Raw genomic sequence first — 22,743 nt, 5'->3', positions numbered from 1 at the left:
CTCTGTGTTGCCTGGAGATGTCCTGAGGGCTTAGGGGGTCCTTCCCTGGAGGGCAGTTGTGCTCAAGCATGTAAAGCCCTGAGCCCCACGCTGGGACCACCATGAGCACTTGGAATGGGCTTCTCACATTCCCAGAGCTCCGAGAGGGCCCTTGGAGAAGGGGGCATCCCTGCTCTCATTTCCCTTGACCCCAGGGAGACTGAGATGCAGGGAGGAGAAAGGGGGGGACACACCTGTCCCCGACATGCCAGCAGCTGGGCCCTCCCTTTCTTTGGCCCCCAGGTGGACACAACCATTGCTCAGGAGACCCGGAATTCGGTGCAAGCAGAGGAGGCCAAGGCCAATGAGAAGGCCAGGAAGGCACAAGCTATTGCTGACGATGCCCAGAAGGATCTGGATGAGGCGCTGCCTGCCTTGGACGCAGCCCTGGCCAGCCTGCGCAACCTCAACAAGAATGATGTGACTGAGGTGGGTGACCAGGCGGCTCCCGAAGTTCCCCCTTGGCATCTGTCCTGGTGGCTCTGGACCCCAGGCCCTCTCTCTCCACATCGCTTGGGGGTCACATGCTGAGAGGTGTGGGTAGAACTAGGGCTCGAAGCCAGCTGTCTGCCCTTACCTCCTTGCACAAGCCCCCATGGCCCAGACGGGCACATGGAGGGCTTTGGGTCCTGAGAAATGAGCATCTAGGACCTCATGGTCAGGCCTGGGTGAGGGGGAACAGAAGGAACCACAGGCCGAGGCAGACCTCGGGGGACAGCCAGGCATGCCCTTTGTGGTGGTAGGAACTGCGTTGGTGGGGTCCACCCTGTCTGACAGCTGTCCCTGCCCAGGGGTATCCAGGCAGTGATGGGTCTCCCCTTCCGCACTCTCGGCCCGACCCGCAGGTCCGGGCCATGCAGCGGCCACCCCCAGGCGTGAAGCTGGTCATGGAGGCTATGTGCATCATGAAGGGCATCAAGCCCAAGAAGGTGCCTGGAGAGAGGCCTGGCTCCAAGGTGGATGACTACTGGGAGCCGGGCAAGGGGCTGCTGCAGGACCCTGGCCGCTTCCTCGACAGCCTCTTCAAGTTTGACAAGGTGAGTGTGCCGGGTACAAAGCGAGCAGGCCCGTGAGTGAGGCAGGGAAGCAGGCAGAGGAGCCTGTCCCCCACCCCCCCAGTGGAGGGCTCTCTGTCCCGTGTCCCTTCATCTGAACACATGCAGCCCTGTGGCCGCACACAGCTGACTGGGACCATATCCTGGCCCCGGAGGAGCTCTCTGGCTGGTCACCCCAAAGCTCTGCAGCCTGGAGATCCTTCCTAGGACCCCCATGGCCTTGGCCTAGACTTGCACTGTCTATGCAGCCTCAGCTGAGGTTCTGCTTCTTCTGTCTGTCCCTGGGTTTCTCCGTCTGCTGTCTATCTGGGGCTCTCAGTATCCATGGCCATGTTCTTTCTTGGGGGCTGCTTCATGGTTAGGTCGGCCTGGAGCCCACCACCCTCTTAGGGGACCTTCTTCAGCCCAGAAATTGGGTAGAGGACAACTGCCTGTGCACCCGCTGCCCCCCCCCCACGCCATGAGGCAGTGTGGGGCCTCAGACACCCCAGGCCACGCTGGGAGGGTGGAGATAATGACCCATAGGTAGCAGGACGCCCTACAGACTTCCCCATTCTTCCTCCTCCACTTCCATCAGTCTAGAAACCAGAGGCCCCACACACCTAATTCAGCCCAAATCAGGAGTGCTCTCAGCCAGTGCTCAGGCTCCCGGGTCCCAGGCTCTGAGCTCTGGGAGTTCATGAACAATGCAGATTCCTGGGCTCATCCTGAACTACACGGTTGGACTGTCACCGGGGGGACGGGAACTCTGGGTTGTGATGAGCTCTCGGGGTGAGGATTGAACTTGAGCCTGGTTGGGCATCAGAATCACTCGCTGGTCTCCACACCTGTCAGGAGCAGCCCTTGTCGCTAAGTGAGTTTTTAATGGGACCTGCACATTACCAGACCTTGAGACTGCACGGTTTCTTGTGGACGAAGTCTCTAATCGTATTATCTGAAATCCTGGATCCTTTCTGGACTGTGTTTATTCCCTGAGGAAGATACCTGTATTGAAGCCTACACAGGGCAGGGGGCTCAGAGCCCGAGCAGGGTGTTCCTGAGCAGGCCCCACCACCGCTTCCTTGCTGGAAACAGCCCCCTGATGCCCCTGGTTCCCCTCCCCAGGACAACATCGGGGAGGCGGTGATCAAAGCCATCCAGCCGTACATTGACAACGAGGAGTTCCAGCCGGCTGCGATTGCCAAGGTATCCAAGGCCTGCACCTCCATCTGCCAGTGGGTGCGCGCCATGCACAAGTACCACTTCGTGGCCAAGGCCGTGGAGCCCAAGCGGGTGAGGCCTGGGTCCAGCTTGGGGGGGGGGGGCAGGGGAGGAAGGGGAGGGCTCTCCCGGGGCCGCTCCGCAAGCTGGCCCTGGGCCCTGTGCCTGCAGCAAGCCCTGCGGGAGGCCCAGGACGACCTGGAGGTGACACAGAGGATCCTGGAGGAGGCCAAGCAGCGCCTGCACGAGGTGGAGGACGGCATCGCCACGATGCAGACCAAGTACCGGGAATGCATCGCCAAGAAGGAGGAGCTGGAGCTGAAGTGTGAGCAGTGCGAGCAGCGGCTGGGCCGGGCGGACAAGGTCAGCATGTCCCGCGGGGAGGGCCTGTGGGCTGCGAGGGTCTGGCGGGGGGCAGGGGTGCAGGGCCTACACCCCTTCCCCAGCCCCTGGCCTGGCCAACCGCAGCCCACCCCCCGGGGCTGCCTCTGCAGCTCATCAACGGGCTGTCGGATGAGAAGGTGCGCTGGCAGGAGACCGTGGAGAACCTGGAGCATATGTTTGGCAACATCTCTGGTGACGTGCTGGTGGCCGCTGGCTTTGTGGCCTACCTGGGACCCTTCACGGTGAGGAGCCTTCCAGCCCTCCCTGCGACAGCCTCACCTCCACGAGGGGCAGCCTGCAGGGCGGCTCTTCCCCCACGCACTCACTCAGCTTCTCAGCCTCCCCATCCGAACCAGGTGCTGTTCTAGGCATGGAAACAGCCAGAAAACCCGCCCTGGCGGGGCTGGCCTTCTAGTGGGAAACCTGAGCTCGCACTTGCATGCTTGCTGGGTGCATCTCACTCGGTCCTCACAGCCTCCTTGACAGGTGGGCCTATTGTCATCACGCCTGTTTCACAGAGGAGGGGCTGAGGTTTATGGAGGCCAAGGAAGTCACCCAAAGTGGGACCTGAGTGCGAGTGTCTGACTCCACGTCTGAGCTCTACCTCTGTGTGCAACTACTGAGTGCTGGGGGACTGGGGCTGGGGGGTGGGAGGGCATCCCACGTGTCTTGGTGGGGTGGCCCTGAGTCTGGCGTCTCCCCAGGGCCAGTACCGCACAGTGCTCTATGACCACTGGGTCAAGCAGCTCACAAGACACAAGGTCCCGCACACTTCGGAGCCCACGCTCATCGGGACGCTGGGAAACCCTGTGAAGATCCGCTCGTGGCAGGTGCCTACCTGGGAAGGGGGAGGGCTGGAGTGACTGGGCTGAGCCAGGAGCCTCCTGCTCCCCCCCCCCACCCTCTTTCCGGGACCTGCCTAGAGATGACTCCCCTGACCTGCCTGGGCCCAGCAAGAGGCTGTGGGTAGGAGAGGAGCGAGCTGACACGGTGTGGCACAGATCTAGCTAACTGGGGCAGAGAATTCAAGGGGTGCTTGTCAGAGTGGGCTGGGGGAGGAGAGCAGCATCCAGGGTGAGGTTAAGAAAGTTTTCCCCAAAAAAGTCAGATTTGAGCTAGACCCTAAAGGACAGGTAAAGTTGGCTCGGGCAGAAAACCCAGAGGCTTTTGGCAGAGGCCAAGGGAGAGCATAGGCCAGGATACTGATGGCCTGTGGGCTCTGGGGAGATGGTCTGACTGAGGGGGGACTCCGTCGGCAAGAGGGCAGAAAGGCCAGAGAAGGAGGGTGTCGGGATCCAGCCGAGGAGCAGGAGAGAGTAGGGGGCCCTGTGGGCTCACACCTGTGCCCACTGTCACCTGCGCCTACCTCCACGGGGGAGCCATAAGGAGAGGGAAGAGATAGCCAAGCATGAAGCTGGGAGTAGCTAGCACCCCAGCTGACCCTGCTTGTGTGACAACTCTGACCCAGTCTGGCACCTGATGCCCCACAGATTGCTGGCCTCCCCAATGACACACTGTCAGTGGAGAACGGGGTCATCAACCAGTTCTCCCAGCGCTGGACCCACTTCATTGACCCTCAGGGCCAGGCCAACAAATGGATCAAGAACATGGTGAGCCCACCTGCCTGGTGCCACCACCCCTCGCAGCCGGGCTTAGCAGGTGCAGGGACAGGAGCTGAGCCTCGGGCGGGCTGGCAGCTCCCACGGCCCCCACTCGCCCCCTCTGCCCACAGGAGAAGGACAGTGGGCTGGATGTGTTCAAGCTGAGTGACCGAGACTTCCTGCGCAGCATGGAAAATGCCATCCGCTTTGGCAAGCCCTGCCTTCTGGAGAATGTGGGCGAGGAGCTGGACCCGGCCCTGGAGCCTGTGCTGCTCAAGCAGGTGGGCCTGCAGCGGCAGGGGAGTGGGGGCAGCCTGTCAGGCTGGACAGGGGACAGGGCAGCCCCATTCACTGCCTCCCCGGTGAAGCCCGGGCCACAGCGCTTGCCCATCCCACCCACCATAGACATACAAGCAGCAGGGGAACACAGTGCTGAAGCTGGGAGACACGGTGATCCCCTACCATGAGGACTTCAGGATGTATATCACCACCAAGCTGCCCAACCCACACTACACACCTGAGATCTCCACTAAACTCACCCTCATCAACTTCACCCTGTCGCCCAGGTAAGCCCCCAGGCCCCAGACCCAGAGCATCAGCTCTGCCTGGCTGCCTCTCACCCACCCGCAGGCCAAGACACTGTGGGTCTTTCCCAGAGTCTCCAGCAGCTTCTTCTAAGGTGCTCTGGCGTCCCAGGTCTTTCTAGCACCTCCACCAGCTCCCCTTACTTGCCACCATTTCCAGCTAAGAACCCCCACCCCCAAGATCAAGAGCCCTTGATCATTGGTCAGGACCCCTCAGCCTCCCTGGTCAGCCCCATCTTGGCCGGGTACCCTTCCCGCACAGCTCAGCCCTTGCCAGCCCCTTGTGCACTCACCCCCAGAGCTGTCCCGGAGCCCTGAGTCAGGCACACCCTGACACCTCGCACCCAGGCCCTGTTTCCTGCCTTGCTGCCGTGCACAAGTGCCAGGCTCATGGGTACACTTTGCTGGCCACCCGCACGGAGCCCACAGGCCCACTCCACACTCAGGCCCTCATGGCAGTGGCCACTGTGAACCTCTCCGCAGACGAGGTGGTGAAAGGCCTATCCCCTGCCCGTCACCCAGCCCCCTCCTGCCGAGAGGAAGTTTTTCAGCGACCCCAGCAACTCACATATTGAACCACCTGACCCCTTCTGGGATTCCAGGCTGCCACCTGGGGTCTCACTGAGAACTGGTCACTCTGCAGGCAGGCTCTGCATTAGCCCTGCAGCCCAAGACAGAGGCTAGGCCTCCCAGCTCTCGGAGCCCTGGGGGCACAGGTAGATAGGTGAGCAGGCTCAAGGCTGACCCTCTGGAGCCTACCAGGTGTTCCAGACATGCTGTCCCTTCCCCTGGCAGTGGCCTAGAGGACCAGCTGCTGGGCAAGGTAGTGGCCGAGGAGCGGCCAGACCTGGAGGAAGCTAAGAACCAGCTGATTGTCAGTAATGCCAAGATGCGCCAGGAGCTGAAGGACATCGAAGACCAGATCCTGTACAGGCTCAGTTCCTCCGAAGGCAACCCTGTGGATGACATGGAGCTCATCAAGGTGCTGGAGGCTTCCAAGATGAAGGCTGCTGAGATCCAGGTCAGCAATGGCCTCCCCTGCCTGCGGCTCCTGCCTCTACCCAGCCCCCGACCAGCCCCAGGCCTGACCCCTGTCCCCACCCACGTTGCCTGCCACCCTCCACCAGCCAACCTGGGCCTGATCACCTCTCCCGTGCTGCACCTCCAGGCCAAAGTCAGGATCGCAGAGCAGACGGAGAAGGACATTGACCTCACGCGCATGGAGTACATTCCCGTGGCCGTCCGCACCCAGATCCTTTTCTTCTGTGTGTCTGACCTGGCCAACGTGGACCCCATGTACCAGTACTCCCTGGAGTGGTTTCTCAGCATCTTCCTCTCGGGCATCGCCAACTCGGAGAGGGCAGGTAGCCCGGGCATGCGTGCACACGGACACAGATGCTGGGCTTCCAGCCTGGCACAGATGTGACACGGGGACACATATCCACAGGGGGCACGCATATGTAAACTTGCACATTCTCTCAGATCAGGTGTAACAACACACCCCCTCCCTACCCTCCTCAGAGCCCCTTTACTGGCAACTCCATAGGCCCCAAAGGGAGGCCCAGATGGCCCCCGTGGCTGTGGGACAGACTGGCTGGCCTGGGCCGAGCCCCGGGGATCTCGCTGCCCTCACCCCTCCCCACGCACTGCCGTCCCCTCCCTGCCGTGCAGACAACCTGAAGAAGCGTATCGCCAACATCAACCGCCACCTGACCTACGACCTCTACAGCAATGTCTGCCGCAGCCTCTTTGAGAAGCACAAGCTGATGTTTGCCTTCCTGCTGTGTGTCCGCATCATGATGAATGAGGACAAGATCGACCAGGTACGCGAGCAGAGAGGCAACCAGCTGGCTGGGCCGGTGACCCAGGACAGATGGCCTGACGAGGTGCCCTGTGGCAGGGCCTGGGAGAACAGGGTAAAAGGAAAGAGAGGGCCGGGCATGAGGGCACAGCGAGAGCAAGGGGTAGAGGCCTCAGGAAACAGTTCCTTACTTAAAACAGCCGGGAGACCCTGGGTTCACTGTGGTCCCCGCTGTCCTGTGAGCACAGCCTTCTCGGAGCCAAGTGAGCAGAGACTGTCCTGAGCCTCCTAGCTCGTGCTCTCATGAGCCCCAGGTATCTGCCAAGTGTTGGAAATCACCGCGGAGGGAGCGAGCGTTACCGCATTACGGCTACTCCGGCTCGAGCCCTATCTGTGTGCAGGTGCCAGGCTAACGGGTACATTCTTACCTAACCCCCAAAACCCTTGGGAAGCAGCTGAGATTCTCATTCTTCCTACTTTCCAAAATGAGGAGACTGCGGCTCAGAGAGGTCACATCCTCTGCCTAAGGACACACAGCCAGGAAAATGTGGAACGGGGACACTGACCCAGACCGGTCTGACTGCCAGCCCCAGGGAGGACTCCGTTTCTCTGGCTGAGGGTGGTGGTGGGGGGGGCATTGCTGGCTGGGGTGCCAGAGGCAGGTCACGGGGCCTGGGCACTAGGCTCCCCCTGTCCCCTGCCAGGGCGAGTGGCGCTACCTCCTGTCCGGAGGCTCCATCCAGGTCATGACTGAGAACCCGGCGCCTGACTGGCTGTCCGACCGGGCCTGGCGAGATATCCTGGCTCTCTCAAACCTGCCAACCTTCTCCTCTTTTGCCGAAGACTTCCCAAAGCACCTCTCAGAATTCCAGTCCATCTTCGACAGCCTCGAGCCCCACCGGTGAGCTGTGCCCCAGGGGGTCGCAGGGTGGGCACACGGAGGGGTGAGACCCCAGGGACAGGCCCGCCCAGGAGGTTTCTCTGAGGAGCCACCCAGGGGTGCCCTGCAGCTGTGGCTCCATCCCTCTGTGCCCCGGGCCATGTACCCTGCAGGCCCTCCACTCTCCCTGGCCATCCAGCCAGCAGAGTCCCTGGGGCCAGTGCCCTCCCACAGGTCAGCTCTCAGGGGGACATGGGCACTGTCGCAGGGAGCCCTTGCCTGGCATCTGGGATAAGTACCTGGACCAGTTCCAGAAGCTGCTGGTTCTCCGTTGCCTGCGTGGGGACAAGGTTACCAATGCCATGCAGGATTTCGTGGCCACCAACCTGGAGCCACGCTTCATTGAGCCCCAGGCAAGTGCCATCAGCCGGTGTCCTGGAGTAATCCCCACCTCTGGGTCCTGGGGGCCTGGCTGCACCTGGACAGACCATGTTGCAGCCTTGGTCAGGCTGGGACTCCTAACCACACCCTCCAAAGGCTCTGGGAGGTTCCAGGCCCCACCGGGAAGCCTCCCTGGAAGCCCCAGGACCCCCTGCCTTGCCTTGGTCCCTGCCCTCCCTCAGCCCCAGGTGACCCAGCATCTCTCCCTGACCTGCAGGCAGCCGACCTGTCAGTGGTGTTCAAAGACTCCAGCTCCACCACGCCCCTCATCTTTGTGCTGTCGCCTGGCACCGACCCTGCTGCCGACCTCTACAAGTTTGCCGAAGAGATGAAGTTCTCCAAGAAGCTCTCTGCCATCTCCCTGGGCCAGGGCCAGGTAAGGACCGGGTGGGCAGGGGCGGAGGTCTGGAGGCTGGGCCGGTTGGCACCTCGCCGCTCAGCACTCCCGCCCCCACAGGGCCCTCGGGCAGAAGCCATGATGCGCAGCTCCATAGAGAGGGGCAAGTGGGTCTTCTTCCAGAATTGCCACCTGGCACCGAGCTGGATGCCGGCCCTGGAGCGCCTCATCGAGCACATCAACCCCGATAAGGTGTGCTGCCCCCACCTGCCACAGACCCAGTGGCCTCCTTCACTGAAGGGGCTACCGACACGTCCATCCAGGCCTGACGAGGCTGAATGAGATCGTCCCACAGAGCCCCCAGCCCAGCCTGGGCACACAGCACTCAGGAAGTGATATATGAAACAAGCCTCAGCTAGATTTATCTTCTCAGCAGCTCCTCGCGTTACTGCTACCAGTGGTGATGTGACTTGCCCACGTCCACCCAGCGTGGACTGGTGACGCTGAGACTTGCCAAAGCCCATATTCTTTTTTTTCCCCCTTGGGGTGGGGTTGGGGGGCAGAGGGAGAGAGAGACAGAATCCCATGCAGGCTCCAGGCCCAGTGCAGAGACGATGCGGGGCTTGATCTCACGACCCTGAGACCATGACCTGATAAAACCGATATTCTTTTTTTTTTTTTTTAATTTTATTTATTTATTTGTCAGAGAGAGAGCACAAGCAGGGGAAGCTGCAGGCAGAGGCAGAGGGAGAAGCAGCCTTCCTGCTGAGCAAGAAGCCCGATGCGGGACTTGATCCCAGGACCCTGGGATCATGACCTGAGCTGAAGGCAGCTGCTTAACCGAATGAGCCACCCAGGCGCCCCAAAACCGATATTCTTAATCAGTGGTCTGCGCAGCCTGGCCTGGCCCGGCCCACCCAGGGGGAGGGTCAAGCTGCCGGTGGCCCAGGGAACCTGGTGTGGGGCAGCCACCAGGCGTGGGTCCCCATGCTCACGTGGTACGTGGCCACCAGGTGCACCGGGACTTCCGCCTGTGGCTCACCAGCCTGCCCAGCAACAAGTTCCCAGTGTCCATCCTGCAGAATGGCTCCAAGATGACCATTGAGCCGCCACGTGGCGTCAAGGCCAACCTGCTCAAGTCTTACAGCAGCCTGAGCGACAACTTCCTCAACTCCTGCCACAAGGTGAAGTGCAGGGGTGCACGCTCCCACCCCCCACCACTGCCTCAGCCTGGGCCCGCCCCTCACTCCCTGCCCCCTGCCTCTTGCAGGTGTTGGAGTTCAAGTCCCTGCTGCTGTCTCTGTGCCTGTTCCACGGGAATGCGCTGGAGCGCCGCAAGTTTGGGCCCCTGGGCTTCAACATCCCCTACGAGTTCACAGACGGGGACCTGCGCATCTGTATCAGCCAGCTCAAGATGTTCCTGGACGAGTATGACGACATCCCCTACAAGGTGGGCCGGGGACAGGCTGAGGCGGGGCGCTGGGCGCTTGTGGGGGCCCTCACCCACCCACCCCGTAGGTCCTCAAGTACACGGCCGGGGAGATCAACTACGGGGGCCGTGTCACGGATGACTGGGACCGTCGCTGCGTCATGAACATCCTGGAGGACTACTACAGCCCCTCCGTGCTCTTCCACGATCACAGCTACAGCGCCTCGGGCATCTACCACCAGATCCAGCCTACCTACGACCTCAATGTGAGCGCCCCCCCCCACCCCCCGACGGCCGCGGGCAGCCAGCCAGGCTGGGTTGCGGGGGTGCCATGAACACCTGGGAGCTGGGTGAGAGGAGGCGTGGCCCCGGCCCCCCAGCCGCTGCTGTTCACGGATTACTCCCTCCCACAAAGAGAGCCACAGGGAGGGAGGCGGACCCAGTCCCTGCCCCCTGGAGCTCGGGCTCTGTGGGGAGAGGCGACGTCTGGCTGCTCAGCCACTGCCTGAGTGTAATTACTCAGTCGAGGCAGGGCAGCCTCTCCAAGGGTCCCAGAGGAAATGGTGCTTCGGCTAAGACATGTGCAGGGAGGCTACAGGGCCGGGGTGTGTGTCGGAGTGTGGGTCACGATTGTAAGGAGGGGAGCGTCACTGATTGGAGCGGCTGAATGAAGGAGCGGGGGCGGGGGGGGGGGCAGGATGCCAGCAGGCAGAGGGCTGGGAGGGAAGCGAGGGCTCCCCACACAGCGCCTCAGAAGCCATGCAGCTCTAAGAAGAGGGAGATGCGTAAGGGTTCCAAGTCGGGGAGGCAAGTGGGAGTTGTGCCCAATTGGAGGACCCCCCACAGGCTGGGGGTAGAGCGAGGTTTCAGTTGTGGCCCTCCTACCCTCCAGGGCTACCTCTCCTACATCAAAGGCCTCCCTCTCAATGACATGCCTGAGATCTTTGGCCTGCACGACAATGCCAACATCACCTTCGCCCAGAATGAGACTTACGGCCTGCTCGGTGCCATCATCCAGCTGCAGCCCAAATCGTCCTCTGTGGGCGGCCAGGGCCGGGAGGAGGTAGGTGGCATCAGGGGAAAGGCGCGCACGCGTTGGGCAGGGCCAGTCTCCCACCCACTATCCCGCCTGCTCCCCCATGGGAAGGAACTCTGTGCATGTGGAATCCTGCAGGAATTAAGGGGTGCTGGCCCTGACCCCCCGCGTGTCCCTTTGCCCCCACAGATAGTGGAGGATGTGGCCCACAATATTCTGCTCCAGATTCCTGAGCCCATCAACTTGCAGCTGGTGATGGCCAAGTACCCCGTGCTGTATGAGGAGTCAATGAACACAGTGCTAGTACAGGAGGTCATCCGGTAATCCCCCTGCCACCCCCAGCCCTGACTTATTACGGAGAGTTATTATAGAGAAATGTCAGCAACGGCTACTCTGGGCCGGGCGCCGTGCCGCGTCTATGCTCTAACCCAGCTACGTTTTATTGTCCCCACTTCACAGATGAGTACACCAAGGCCCGAAACGGTGAAGTGGCCTAAGGTTACATGTTTGCTAAGGAGCAGAGCTGAGATCAGTACCTAGGCTGCCCGACTCAGCTCCGTGCTCTTAGCCCCCACGCTGGGCCACTGTTTTTCTGTCCACGGCCTACAAGTGGGGGGTACAGATACTGCTGTGGAGCCCCCAGCCTCTGCTTGCTTCCTTGCCGCTCGCCCCACAGGTACAACCGGCTGCTGCAGGTGATCACAGAGACGCTGCGAGACCTGCTCAAGGCACTCAAGGGGCTGGTGGTGATGTCCTCACAGCTGGAGCTGATGGCCACCAGCCTGTACAACAACATCGTGCCTGAGCTCTGGAACGCGAAGGCCTACCCATCGCTCAAGCCGCTGTCCTCATGGGTCATGGACCTGATGCAGCGCCTGGACTTCCTGCAGGCCTGGATCCAAGGGGGCATCCCAGCTGTCTTCTGGATCAGTGGCTTCTTCTTCCCCCAGGCCTTCCTGACAGGCACGCTGCAGAACTTTGCCCGCAAGTCTGTCATCTCCATTGACACCATCTCGTTTGATTTCAAGGTTTGCACACAGCCAAAGTCAGGCCAGGGTCAGGCTGGAGTATGGCCTGGGTCAGGCCCCCAGTACTTACAGGGGCCAGGCAGGAGGGGCGCCGAGGCCACAGCTGGCTGCCAGTCGGGGGTCCTGAGTGGGTCTTGGGGGGCAGGGAGAGCCAAGCCAGAAGTGGCTATGAACCCCGAAGAAATCCCTAGGGGCTGGACACAGACTGCAGACTGCCAACTAAAATGGTGGGTGAGTGGGTTGCCTGGGTGGCTCAGTCGGTTAAGCATCTGCCTTCGGCGCAGGTCATGATCCTGGGCTGCTGGGATCGAGCCCCGCGTCGGGCTCCCTGCTCAGCGGGAAGTCTGCTTCTCCCTCTCCCTCTGCCCCTCACCCTGCTCGTGTTCTATCTCTCGTTCTCAAATAAATAAATAAAAATCTTAGAAAAGCAGATAAATAAAACAAAACAAAATGGTGGGTGAGTAATGGGCGGGTGGGCAGGACTCTCAGGAGGGAGTTTGTGCCTCTTGAGCCCAGTCCACGTGCGGGGGCATGTCCGTGCGCCCACCACAGGTAATGCACCAGTCAGTGCCAGAGCTCAAGAAAAGGCCCAGTGAGGGGTGCTACATCCATGGACTGTTCCTGGAAGGTGCCCGCTGGGACCCTGCAGCCTTCCAGCTGGCTGAATCTCGGCCCAAGGAGCTATACACAGAGATGGCTGTCATCTGGCTTCTGCCGACGCAGAACCGCAAGATCCAGAACCAGGACTTCTACCTGTGCCCCATCTACAAGACGCTGACCCGAGCGGGTACGGGCCCAGGGTGGGGAACCTGCACCATGGGTGGGGGCCCAGGACTGGGCCAGCCTAACTGGTCAGGTTAGCTGAACAGAATGGCTGAGAGAGGCCGGTCAGCCCTCCTGAGAGTGAGCAGGCCAGGCCAGAGCTGGACCACCAGCAGGCAGGGAGGGTAATGCCCAGAGCTTGGGCTCAGTCTGTGGTAAGTGGCCCCTGAGCTCCCCATCCTCTTGCCTCCCTCAGCAGACCCACCTGGGTCTTGGGAGCCCCAGTATGCTAATGAAGGTTCAGAGTAGGTAAGGGAGACTTAGCGGGGAGGTGGGCCTGTGCTGGGTCCAACAGGGAATGAGCAGTGGCCCCAACTCTCCCATTCCTGTCCTCAACTGTCAGTGTAATAACCCTGGGCAGGCCTGAGCCTTGGCCGGACCCACTCACCAGGCAGGTTTCCTCTCGGGTCAGGGCCCCTGCTTGCCACCGTCTCAATCTGCTGAGTCCATTGCCTTTACCCTGTTCCTACTCTTGTGACAGACAACCCTCCCTTCTTGTCTGCTCCAGGAACACTATCGACCACAGGCCACTCCACCAACTACATCATTGCCGTGGAGCTCCCCTCCGATCAGCCCCAGCAACACTGGATAAAGCGCGGTGTGGCTCTCATCTGTGCCCTGGACTACTAGACTCAGGACAGAAGAGCTGGGGCCATTAAAGCCGTTTTCTAAGCAGTCCAGCTGGGCCCCCGCTGCTCATGTCTGTGCCCCTCCGCAGGATTCACTGCCGGGGCAGCGGTGGGGGTGAGGGGCTGCGGCGGCCTCGGGAGTGAGGGTGCTTAGCAGCTTTGGCCTGCTGGACCTGTCCAAATGCAACAAGGGTAGAGCTGTGCCCTCCAAGGGGACCCCTCCAGGGACAGTGCACCGGGCGAGACTAGAGGCTACCTCGCCTCCTCAGCCCAGAGCCCCGGCATCTGTTCAGGTAGCAAGGCCCTGAAAACCGGATGAAAGCCAGGTCTCTCTCCTCCCAAAGTGTCCTCTTCAGGTTCCACAGCCCACCCAAAGCCCCTCCTCAGCTCAGGTCCTAAATCCTGGGTCTAGGGTCCCAAGAATCTCTGCCCCAGAAGGATGGATGCCTGAGAATGCGTACTTTTCACCCCTCGGGTCACAGGCTCTTGGGCCCAGGTTTGGTTAGGTCCTCCCTCTCACCACAACCTAGCCTATAAATCTTAGGCCAGCAACCACAGGAGAGTTCATTTCTTAGGAGAGTTTTATTCACTGATCCAATATTTACAGGGGCCAGAGAAGTCAGGCTGTGCTCAGCACAGAGAGGTGGCTTCTACACTGGCCAGCCATCCCCTGCCCCAGTCACTATGTACAGATAAGGGGCCTGCTTAGATCACCTTCAAAGCCATCTGGCAGAGTCCATGGGGCTCTGTTTGGGGCCTGAGCTCCAGAGACAGTGCTGGGCCCATTGCCCCTTGGCATTAGGCCCTCTGGGAACACTGGGGCTCCAACTGGTTGTCTTAGTCCTGCTGTCCCCCACCCTGAGTGCCTTGCAGAGGCTGAAGAAGCTGGCGTGGCACGGAGAGCCAAGTGGTGTCAGCTTCCTGCAAGCAGCCCTGTCTCCGCTATCCCTAAGAGGAGGGAGACACGGTAATACTGAGGGGCTGGGCAGGGGCCCCTCTGAACCCCAGGCTCCAGGGGCAGAGCCCAGGAGCCCAAGGCAGGCCCATTGCCAGGGCTACAACACTGAAGGCAAAGAGCCCCAGAGCCCTGCTGCAGACAGCAGTCTTGACAAGCACGGCTAAAGCCAGGAAGGGAGTTTACAGGCCAATAAACAGCTTCAATACTTCTCTCTGCTCAGGCCGTGGGACCCCAGCGGGCTGCTCATTCCACCCTTACTAGGACACCCCACTCCCAATCCAGCCCAGCAGCCGGGTCCCTGAGTTTGGAGCTCTCCCGGGAGGAAGAACAAACCTGGCTTCCTCACAACAGGGACGACTGGTGGCTGGGGCTAGAGCGCAGGGCCCAAATGCCCACCCAGGCCCCCAGCTGGGACCCTGCAGTCATGACTCCAGCATGACGCAGGGACCTGGGCCCACCAGGATGACAAGTGTTGGAAAGAATGCAGTCAGGAAGCTGGCTCTGTCAACACAGTGGTGGCAAGATGGGTTAGAGCCCAGAAAAATAGACGTCTCTGTAGGTAAAATATATACTCTGCTGAAGGCAGAAAGGCCAGGTCCTGCCACTCCACAGCCGGCTGTGGAGGAAGCCGCAGCACCTCACTGTGCCCCCGCTCCACCTGCTGCCCCCAGAGCACTATGGGGCTGCCCTGCCCTGCCCGGCCCTGGGCCACAGTGCACGGACTCCAGCCTGGCTCCCGCTGCCAGGGGCTGGGCTCTCTGGCTGCAACTTTTCAGTAATACTGGGAAGAGAGGGAGTGGGGTGGGGAAGGGGCCCCGGTGGGGGCCACGCGGCAAGAGCAGCTGCAGAGTACGGGCCAGCAGTCCTCACTGGCGCTTGGCCTTGTAAGGGCGCGAGCGTTTCCGCCGGTCAGGCTTCCGCTGCTTGTGGAGCCGGCCGATGCTGACCCCTTGGCGCCGCCGCACCGAGATGTTCTGCTCCACCAGGTTGGCCAGCATGCCTGCGAAGAGGCCGGGGCCCTTGAGCAGGCGGCTGCACACGCAGCAGCCCCCCGCTCCGTGGGCCACAGCCTCAGGCCAGGAGCTGAGGCTCTCCCGGCCCTCCCTGGGCCCCCCCAGTCTGCTCAAGCCCCAAGACAGGCCTGAGGGACATGGTCCCCGGCAGGGCATGCCAGGTCAGCTGCGGCGGTAAGTGCCCTCACCTTCCTGGGCCAGCATGGAGATGAAGGTGCAGATGAACTCATCGTAGTTGTGGGTCCTTCTCTGGTCGTCGATCTGCGGGAGAGAAGGATGAGAGCACCGCAGCCCAGCTCCCCGGAGCAGCCACCAGCTGGCCTCGGGAGGTCCCACGGCTGGGAAGACGGGCAGAGAACCAGCCGCTGGGGGGATGACCCACCTTGAACTTCTTCCTCTTCTCCACCTCTTCCTTGAGGCAGGCCTCATAGTTGGCAATCTCCGCCTCCACACACTTCAGCAGCGCCAGCAACTCCTGCCAAAACCCGGCAGTGCAGCCCTGAGGGGGGCTGGCCGGCACCCCAGTCCCCCCACCAGGAGGCAGCTGGAGGCCAGGACGAGCAGCCAGCGTCCACAGAGCCTACCAAGGCCCCGGCAGCGCCCCAACCCAGACGGGCTTCCTGGTGCCCGGCTTCCGCCCCCCCACCTTTACGCCAGAAGCCGCAGGCCCCAGCCCCTGGGCAGCAGTGCCTCAGGCCCCCACCTCCGGCCAGACTGGAAGAGCAAGCCGCAAAGGGACTCACCTTGGGAGAGTACTTCTCTCCGCTCAAGGGCTCACCAGGCCTGGCCAAGCCAGGCTTCTCTCTGCTGTCCAAAGCCTCCGCTACCTCCTTCTCTTCCGGGCTGCTGGACCCCTGGCTGCCTTGGCTCGGTCTGCTGCAGGGTGAGGAGCCCTTCCCACCCTCTGGGAAGAGAAGGCACGAGAAGACCCCTCAGAGCGCAGGCCAGGCGGTCACTTGGCCACCCCCCTCTCCCCCAGTGCCCCAAGCGGCCAGTGAGCCAGGCCCAGGCGCACCTGTCAGTGCCAGGGGGCTCAGCACCCCGTCCTCAGCCAGGTGCAGCAGGCCCGTGCTGACAAGAGGACCCAGGTCGCGTACAGCGCGATTGTAGCGGATGCAGTCAACACGCAGCAGGCTGTCATCCTCTCCAAAAAGCACCTTGGAGATATGGGAGGTGACCGGGCTGGAGGGCCGCGTCGGGTTGGCTGAGCGAATGGGCGACCGCAGCGGCGAGTTGAAAGCACTGCCGATCTCGGAGGCCGTGTCCGTGCTCTCGTTGCTGGGGGTGGGCGAGGGCTGTGAGTGTGTGGGGACTGCCACGGCCGGGCTGGCCGCCCCGCTGCTCGTCTTGATGGACAGAGGAATCGAGAGGTCCTTCTGGGACTCTTTGAGCTTCTCGGCCAAGACGTTGATGGTGTTGGGCTGCAGCACTGACAGCTGCCCGTCCCCAGAGCCACTCAGGGGCCCCGGCTTCCCTGGCCCCTTTCGCTTGTACCTGGGGGTGGGGGCGCCAAGGAGAGGTGAGCCGAGGGGAGGGGCTGGGTGACCCCGCCCAGCAGTGCCCAGAACAGCCCCGGACACATCCTGGCCCCCAGGGACGGATGCTGCGGCTCCTCGCACTGGGCCCAGCAGCCTGACCTGGCCGTGCTGAGCCTGGCACCCTAAACTCCAAAAGCCACAGCCACGTGCTCTCGAAGGCCACCTCTACTCCAGCCGCCTCACTCTGGCCTTCTGACAATGCCGTGCCCTCTGACAGGGCTGCACCCCGCCCCATCTCCTCCATCCCTGCTTCATCCAATCCTTTGAGGCCTAGCCGAAAGGCCACCTCCCAACAGGACAGGCCTTGTTATCTGGTTAAATGTCTTCAACACTCCCCCAAGGCCTCCTGGAGTCTTGGGGACCAGGGATCTGGAGTCAGCCCCAGCATGCCAGCCTCCCACAGGTGCTCAGTGTTATACGCTTCGGGCAACCTCAGACATGGGTTGGAACAGTCAAGATAGGATCTGCAGCACTCGAGCCTCTAGCATTCCAGAGCTGGGGCTGACCTGATGGCAGAGTTGGTGTTCTGCACGTCGTCGTCCTCATCATCCTCATAGTCGTCCTCGTCGTCGGAGTACTGCTGGGGGGGGCGGACTGGAACTCGGCTGCGGCCCACACCTGCTGCCAGGTCTTCCTCCTCCTGAGGCAGAGACCAAGGGCAGCCATAAGCAGGGACCAGTCAGCCCCGGCTGGACACAGCACTCACAGCCAGAAAACCAACACGGCTCTCCAGGTCGAGTCCACTGAACCCCAGGTGTTCCGAGCCCACCTGTGACTCCTGGGGAGGCTGCTGCCCACCCAAAGACAAACTGAGCACCCTGAAACATGTGCCTTTATTTTGCCAGCAAAACCTAACTCATCGAGTGGTACCGGGAACATGCCCTAAACATCCTGCCCCACTGCTGTGTGAGTGGACTGAAAGTTGGGAGTTCTCTCTGCCTCTCTAAGCCCCTGTGGGGGCTTCTGGGTAGCAGAGAGACTTGGCCACCTAGGTGGTATAGGGTGAACACCAAAGAACCACCTAAGGAAACAGCTTGTTGCAGCCTCTCAAGAAAGTACTGGAGGGGCTTGGGCAAGGGTGCTCCCAGCTCACCTGCATGGGAGACTTGGCATAGTTGTGATTGTCCAGAAAGGCCGGCAGCCGCTGAACAATGGGAGTGGGGTTGGGAGGAACCCCGTTGAGGCTGCTCCCGGGAGGCTTCACCACCAGCTTGGGTTTGCTGGGAGGGCTGTGGGTTGGGGCTTGGGGGCATGAACCAGCCACCTCCTCCACACCATCTGAGAGGACAAGGAGCACAGGCAGGACCTTCAGCCAGATCCCCAAGAAAACCTGTCCCAGCCCACCATCTCCCCAGACAGAGCACTGCTCCCTCCTCCCTTGCCAGAGAAGAACAGATGCACTAGCTAACGGGATGAGAGCCCGCAAGCTCTAGGTCACGGGCCCAGAGCAAGACGAAGAATGAGATGGAAAAAGGGAGGGAGGGAGACAGAAGGAGAAAAAAAAGAAAAGCCTCTTAAGAAAACTAAAAAGGGAATATCTATTATAGAGAAGGTTCAGGAACTGTGGTAATGTCAGCCCTTTACAGGTACCTTTCTTTAGGGGATGACTGTTCTCCCTCCATGTTCCGAGGGGAGAGGGCTGCAGGCACCAGGGCCTCAGGCCTCCCATAGGAGCCTCTGAACCTCTGCCCAAGCGCATCCATACAAAAAGACCTGCTCTGCTTGGGCCTCTCAGCTCAAGCTCTGAGGCCAAGGGGAGGCGCCAAGATCCCTGGTACCTGTGTGAGTGGCCTCGGAGGCAGCTGCGGCCCTGCTTGCCTCCAGCGCCAGGGGGGACTTGCTGCTGGCTGGTTTGCACTCCTCAGGCAGCTGTGGCTCTTGAGACTTGTGGGTCTGAATCAGCTCTGGCTGTGTTACCCTGATCAGCTAAAAACAGAATCCAAGGCTCAGAGTCGTGAATGCAGACCCAGCCGCTCGCTTGGACAGCAGAGGGCCTTGGTTCTACCCACTCGCTCACAAGGAAATACAACAGCTGAACCCAAACTTCCTTTTAGAAGCTATTCCCCCTCTCCACCCCAAGTCCCAGCTTTCCCAAGAGGAAAGCAAAGGAAAGGAATGGTCAGGTGAAGCTCAACAGATCCATAATAAAGAGTGATCTGGGAACCAGAGACCACGCCCCAGTGGGGGGAAGAGGGATGGCGGGAGGGTCCCCACCTGCTGCAGGGCCTCCAGTACTGTCTGACGGTTCACCTTCAGCACATGCAGCCTGGCCTCGTACTTGATCCTGCGGTCGGGCACCACCGCCATCAGGTTGAAGCGGATGTCATGGTAGGGCTCCCTGCAGTCACAGCCGCCGCCGTGAGAGCAGCTCCCGCCCAGCACCGCCATCAGGTCGAGACAAACAAGCTGGCAGGGCCCCCTGAAGTCCCAACTACAGCCACAGGTACAGGCCCCACCCCGACAGGCGGGCGGCAGCTAGTAATGCCCGCCAGGCAGCTGAGCCGGCGCCTTCCAATGACCTGCCTGAGGGGCCTACCAGCAAGTGAGCCCTGCAAGTGACGCCTGGGCCACCTAGGGCTCCACAGGCCTGCCCCTCCCCAGCCTGTCCTGAAGCAGGCCCTAGGCAGCCTGGGTGGGAAACAGGGCAAGGAGTCGGAAGCCCAAGATCTAAGCTTGACCTGGCCAGATTCATCATGTGGCCTTGCACGAGTCATCTGACCTCTGCTTTCCCTTTTCTGTGTCCTTCCCAACGGGGGCACAGCTCCAGAGGGAAGGGCAAGCACAGAGCCCTTACCCTGCGGTGGCGAGGCCGATTCGCTCCATGATGACCCGCCGGGCCTTGTCTGTCCACTCCTCATCCTCCCCCCAGGGCCCTAGGGAAGACCAAGATGAGGAGTCAGCCGGTGGGAAGCCCTGAGTTTGGGCAGGCCAGGAGTGGGAAGGAAGATGGAGAGGTGTGGTCAGGTAGTACAGCGCAGGGTGCCACCCAGCCAGAGGTGGATGCCCTCAACACCACCCCCCTGCCACTGGGTCCCCAAGCACCTGAGGACCCTGAGCCCCAGCTCCCTAGAAGGTAAGCAGAAAAACCCAATGGGTCCCTACCATGGTCAATGGGGTAGACCTTCAGCCCATCCAGCTCGAAAAGCCGTCCCGTGATAGGCACATAACTGACAAAGTGGAACGCCTCCATCGTCCGCACGGCACTAAGGCCGTTCTGCTTCTCGGGGAGGTGGCGTGGCTCAGGCCTGGGGAAGGACATACTCAGGGCCTGGAATGGGACAACCCTTCCCCCGCCGTCCCCACTCCCATCAGCTCCCACAGCGCCCACACACCTGGCATGGCTATTATGTGCCTTGGCCAACTCTGGGGCATTGCCAATCGCATATCCTTTGCTCTAGAGAAGGAAATAAGACATCAAAACAATTTCTCAGGTGGGCCTCTGGGTGGGAAGCAAAGCTCTGGAGAGAAGGCCTGGAGGCGTTCCAGGAACCTGAAGCAGCATAGATGGATTTTCCTGAAAGGTTAGTGAAGACAGAAAAGAACTCCAGAGCCCCAGAAGGATGGGGTTAGTCTTGCACGGTAATGAGTGGACACTGGAGAGCAACGCGGCCTGATACAGACCTGACAAAGAAATTCCTAACATAGTGTCACTTAAGGAATGTTCCTTTCCTCCTTAGGTCTTTCCTGACAATTGAGCCTAAAATTTAAGGGCCAAACATAAGGTAAATCATTTGAAAGAAAAGGGCCTCATAGTGTCATATGCTATATGGTAGCATTACAAGTAGGCCTGGGAGTCAGATCTGCCCAGCAAGCTGTGAGCCAGGATTGAGGGACTGCGCACGGCCTACCTCAGGGCTGAAGCCTTTGGTGAAGTCCTTCATGCGACTTAGGGTAGGCCCCAGGTCCACATTGCTGCAGTTCAGGAGCACGCTCAGCAGGGCATGAGTGGCACAAGAGTTAGGGATCAGCTGTGAAACCCAAGAACAGTCACTCATACACAGCATACCTACCCCAAGCCATACTCACTGAGAATGGGGACCCAGAGAGGGACAGTCCTATCTGAACAACAAAACTCATCAGCTCTCCTCATCTCCACCCAACATTTGTTCATTCAACTAAATACCCACCAGATGTCTGGGGACATGCAGAGGGGACTCAACACCAGCCTGCTCTAAAGATATTCCCTTTTGTAATGAACTAAGAGCTCAGTTCCTTCTGCCAGGGGACTTCTCTAACCGCCACTCCTGGTATCTGCCTATCTCCTCCTCCTGCCTTCCCCCACTTCCACTTCCCAGCAAAGACAATGGCAGCATCCCACCCTCCAAACGGAACACAGAGCCCAGCAGACCTGATGGGCAAAGAACATGTTATTCACAATATCATCATCAATCACAGACGTATCATCCACCAAGGTAGACACCTTGCGACGGGATCGGCGTTCTTCGATCCATTTGAACAGGAAGATGAATCCATACACTGGGCTGGGGAAAGTAAGGGGCAAAGCTAAACCAGCCAAGTGGGGGAAGGCAATCAGCATCCCCTTTCTTTTCCTGCCTGTCCCCCCGCACTGTGTTACAACTCGGGTGCCCTTTCCGTGATCCCACCTCTACCCTCACTTCTTTCCAACAATGCCTAAATTGGCCCTCAGCCCTCACACCCAGAACCCAGAGTCAAGCATCTGGCTGTGATGTTCCGGAATACGCTGTGTCCTCATGAAGTCTAAGGTTTTTGGAGAAGAGATGAAAAGCTGGAACCCATGGCCCATGACAAGGTAGGAACAGAAGGTAAGGAAAGAAAAAAAACTCTGATCGAGGAATTTGAACACTAATTCTCACTGTGAACCCCAAGGCCTGGGCCCCAGTGCAGTGAAGAAAGCAAATGAACACCTAGATCAGTCCCTTCTTTCCTGGAAGATAAAAACAGACCTCTCAGTTCATGCACTGTAGTCGCTCCACACCTCTATTCTGCAGGACGACCAAGACCCTGAGGTTGGTCACCTTATAGGGGCCTTGTCAGATGCCACACACCAACCAATCAATGCAAGACCTTTGTGAAGGGATGAAAGCCACTGGCACACGAGTACATGAAAACTGTAATTAATAAATTACAGCAGGCACTGTGTGACCTGAGTCAAGAGAAGGGGCTGCCTTCCTGCTACAAGACCAGAAAAGGCAGCTGAACTGTACTCCAAAGGATGGTCAGATTTGTACAGCGGGAAAGGGACTACTACATAAAGGGAAGTGCTGAAGGAAGACTGGGAGAAAACAAAAATATCAGCTTGATGAGGAGGGCACCCAAAGATGAGGGATGCTTCCATGTATGAGATTTTATAACTTGGGATTCCTACACTACCTCCCTTGAGGGGCACTCCTCTCCTGGCCCTCCCCTTGCCCTCGGGGTGTAAGGGAAGGCCCTGGCACCAAGCCACTCACCCCTGACATTTGCTTTGAAGGTCATAGATCTCCTCCACCTGCACCCCTTTGACACCTGCGATCAGGGAAGGAAAGAAGTCGGGAAGGGCAGCCCCAGGCTGTAGAGCGAGGGCACAGGAATGGGCCCCCACAGCCCGGATCCGGCGAGTAGGAGAGGCTCTTACCGAAATCTTCCACCAGGAGGGTGAAGAGGCCTGGGTGGGGCGACAAGAGGAGCAAGTGGTGGTCAGGCGGGCGAGTTTTGGGCCCACCCGGCCTCCCCAGCCCCCGGCCCGCCCAGCACCCTCCTCACCAGGGTCGCTCTCCAGCTCCAGCCAGCCCTTATTCATCTTCCCGCGGGGCGGCCCCTCAGCGCCATGTCCAGGCCCTCCCGACCCACCGCCGCCCGCGCCGGGAGCCCCCGCCGCCCCGGGGCCCCTAGCCCCACACACAGACAACGGGCCCAGTTGGCGTCACCCGCCCGCGCCGGCGACACTACGTCACCACGGCGCGACGTTCTCCGCCCCGCCTCTGGGCTTGTCTTCCGCGGGATCGAT

The 22,743-nt window shown here is 60.4% G+C and overlaps 2 protein-coding genes across 4 annotated transcripts in view; one reads left to right on the top strand and one right to left on the bottom strand.

The window, feature by feature from the left end:
• Positions 1-13,315, top strand: part of DNAH1 (dynein axonemal heavy chain 1) — a 76,047-nt gene extending 62,732 nt beyond the window's left edge. The window contains exons 55-78 of the mRNA XM_078077386.1: positions 283-468; positions 885-1,076; positions 2,199-2,366; positions 2,466-2,657; positions 2,789-2,920; positions 3,383-3,508; positions 4,169-4,288; positions 4,411-4,560; positions 4,685-4,845; positions 5,659-5,884; positions 6,032-6,227; positions 6,535-6,686; positions 7,369-7,565; positions 7,813-7,961; positions 8,207-8,361; positions 8,443-8,574; positions 9,336-9,506; positions 9,593-9,772; positions 9,841-10,017; positions 10,644-10,814; positions 10,977-11,107; positions 11,464-11,815; positions 12,368-12,602; positions 13,146-13,315. Coding sequence (XP_077933512.1) covers positions 283-468; positions 885-1,076; positions 2,199-2,366; positions 2,466-2,657; positions 2,789-2,920; positions 3,383-3,508; positions 4,169-4,288; positions 4,411-4,560; positions 4,685-4,845; positions 5,659-5,884; positions 6,032-6,227; positions 6,535-6,686; positions 7,369-7,565; positions 7,813-7,961; positions 8,207-8,361; positions 8,443-8,574; positions 9,336-9,506; positions 9,593-9,772; positions 9,841-10,017; positions 10,644-10,814; positions 10,977-11,107; positions 11,464-11,815; positions 12,368-12,602; positions 13,146-13,267 — 4,173 coding nt within the window. The 3' untranslated portion in view covers positions 13,268-13,315. The remainder of the gene's footprint in view (positions 1-282; positions 469-884; positions 1,077-2,198; positions 2,367-2,465; positions 2,658-2,788; positions 2,921-3,382; positions 3,509-4,168; positions 4,289-4,410; positions 4,561-4,684; positions 4,846-5,658; positions 5,885-6,031; positions 6,228-6,534; positions 6,687-7,368; positions 7,566-7,812; positions 7,962-8,206; positions 8,362-8,442; positions 8,575-9,335; positions 9,507-9,592; positions 9,773-9,840; positions 10,018-10,643; positions 10,815-10,976; positions 11,108-11,463; positions 11,816-12,367; positions 12,603-13,145) is intronic.
• A 514-nt stretch (positions 13,316-13,829) lies between these two features.
• BAP1 (BRCA1 associated deubiquitinase 1) lies at positions 13,830-22,649 on the bottom strand. Of its 3 annotated transcripts, XM_036102628.2 has the most exons (17): positions 22,500-22,649; positions 22,372-22,401; positions 22,208-22,262; positions 21,124-21,256; positions 20,624-20,743; positions 20,108-20,169; positions 19,878-20,020; positions 19,570-19,648; positions 18,990-19,113; positions 18,554-18,701; positions 17,869-18,053; positions 17,282-17,415; positions 16,253-16,731; positions 15,981-16,141; positions 15,620-15,712; positions 15,426-15,498; positions 13,830-15,224 (listed from the first exon to the last, which is right to left on the bottom strand). In XM_036102628.2, the coding sequence occupies exons 1-17, from the start codon at positions 22,534-22,536 to the stop codon at positions 15,091-15,093; spliced, it is 2,190 nt and encodes a 729-aa protein (XP_035958521.1). In that variant the 5' UTR covers positions 22,537-22,649; the 3' UTR covers positions 13,830-15,090. The 3 variants fall into 3 exon arrangements, with proteins under 3 accessions (XP_035958521.1, XP_035958522.1, XP_077933502.1); XM_036102629.2 differs by lacking the exon at positions 21,124-21,256 and having other exon boundaries at positions 22,500-22,550; XM_078077376.1 differs by lacking the exons at positions 21,124-21,256; positions 22,208-22,262 and having other exon boundaries at positions 22,500-22,586.
• Positions 22,650-22,743: the final 94 nt, after the last annotated feature.

The sequence above is a fragment of the Halichoerus grypus genome, chromosome 1, assembly GCF_964656455.1.
Source record: "Halichoerus grypus chromosome 1, mHalGry1.hap1.1, whole genome shotgun sequence".
NCBI lineage: Eukaryota > Metazoa > Chordata > Mammalia > Carnivora > Phocidae > Halichoerus > Halichoerus grypus.
Note: the sequence above shows the minus strand (reverse complement) of the source record. Positions and strands in the feature narration are given on the sequence as shown.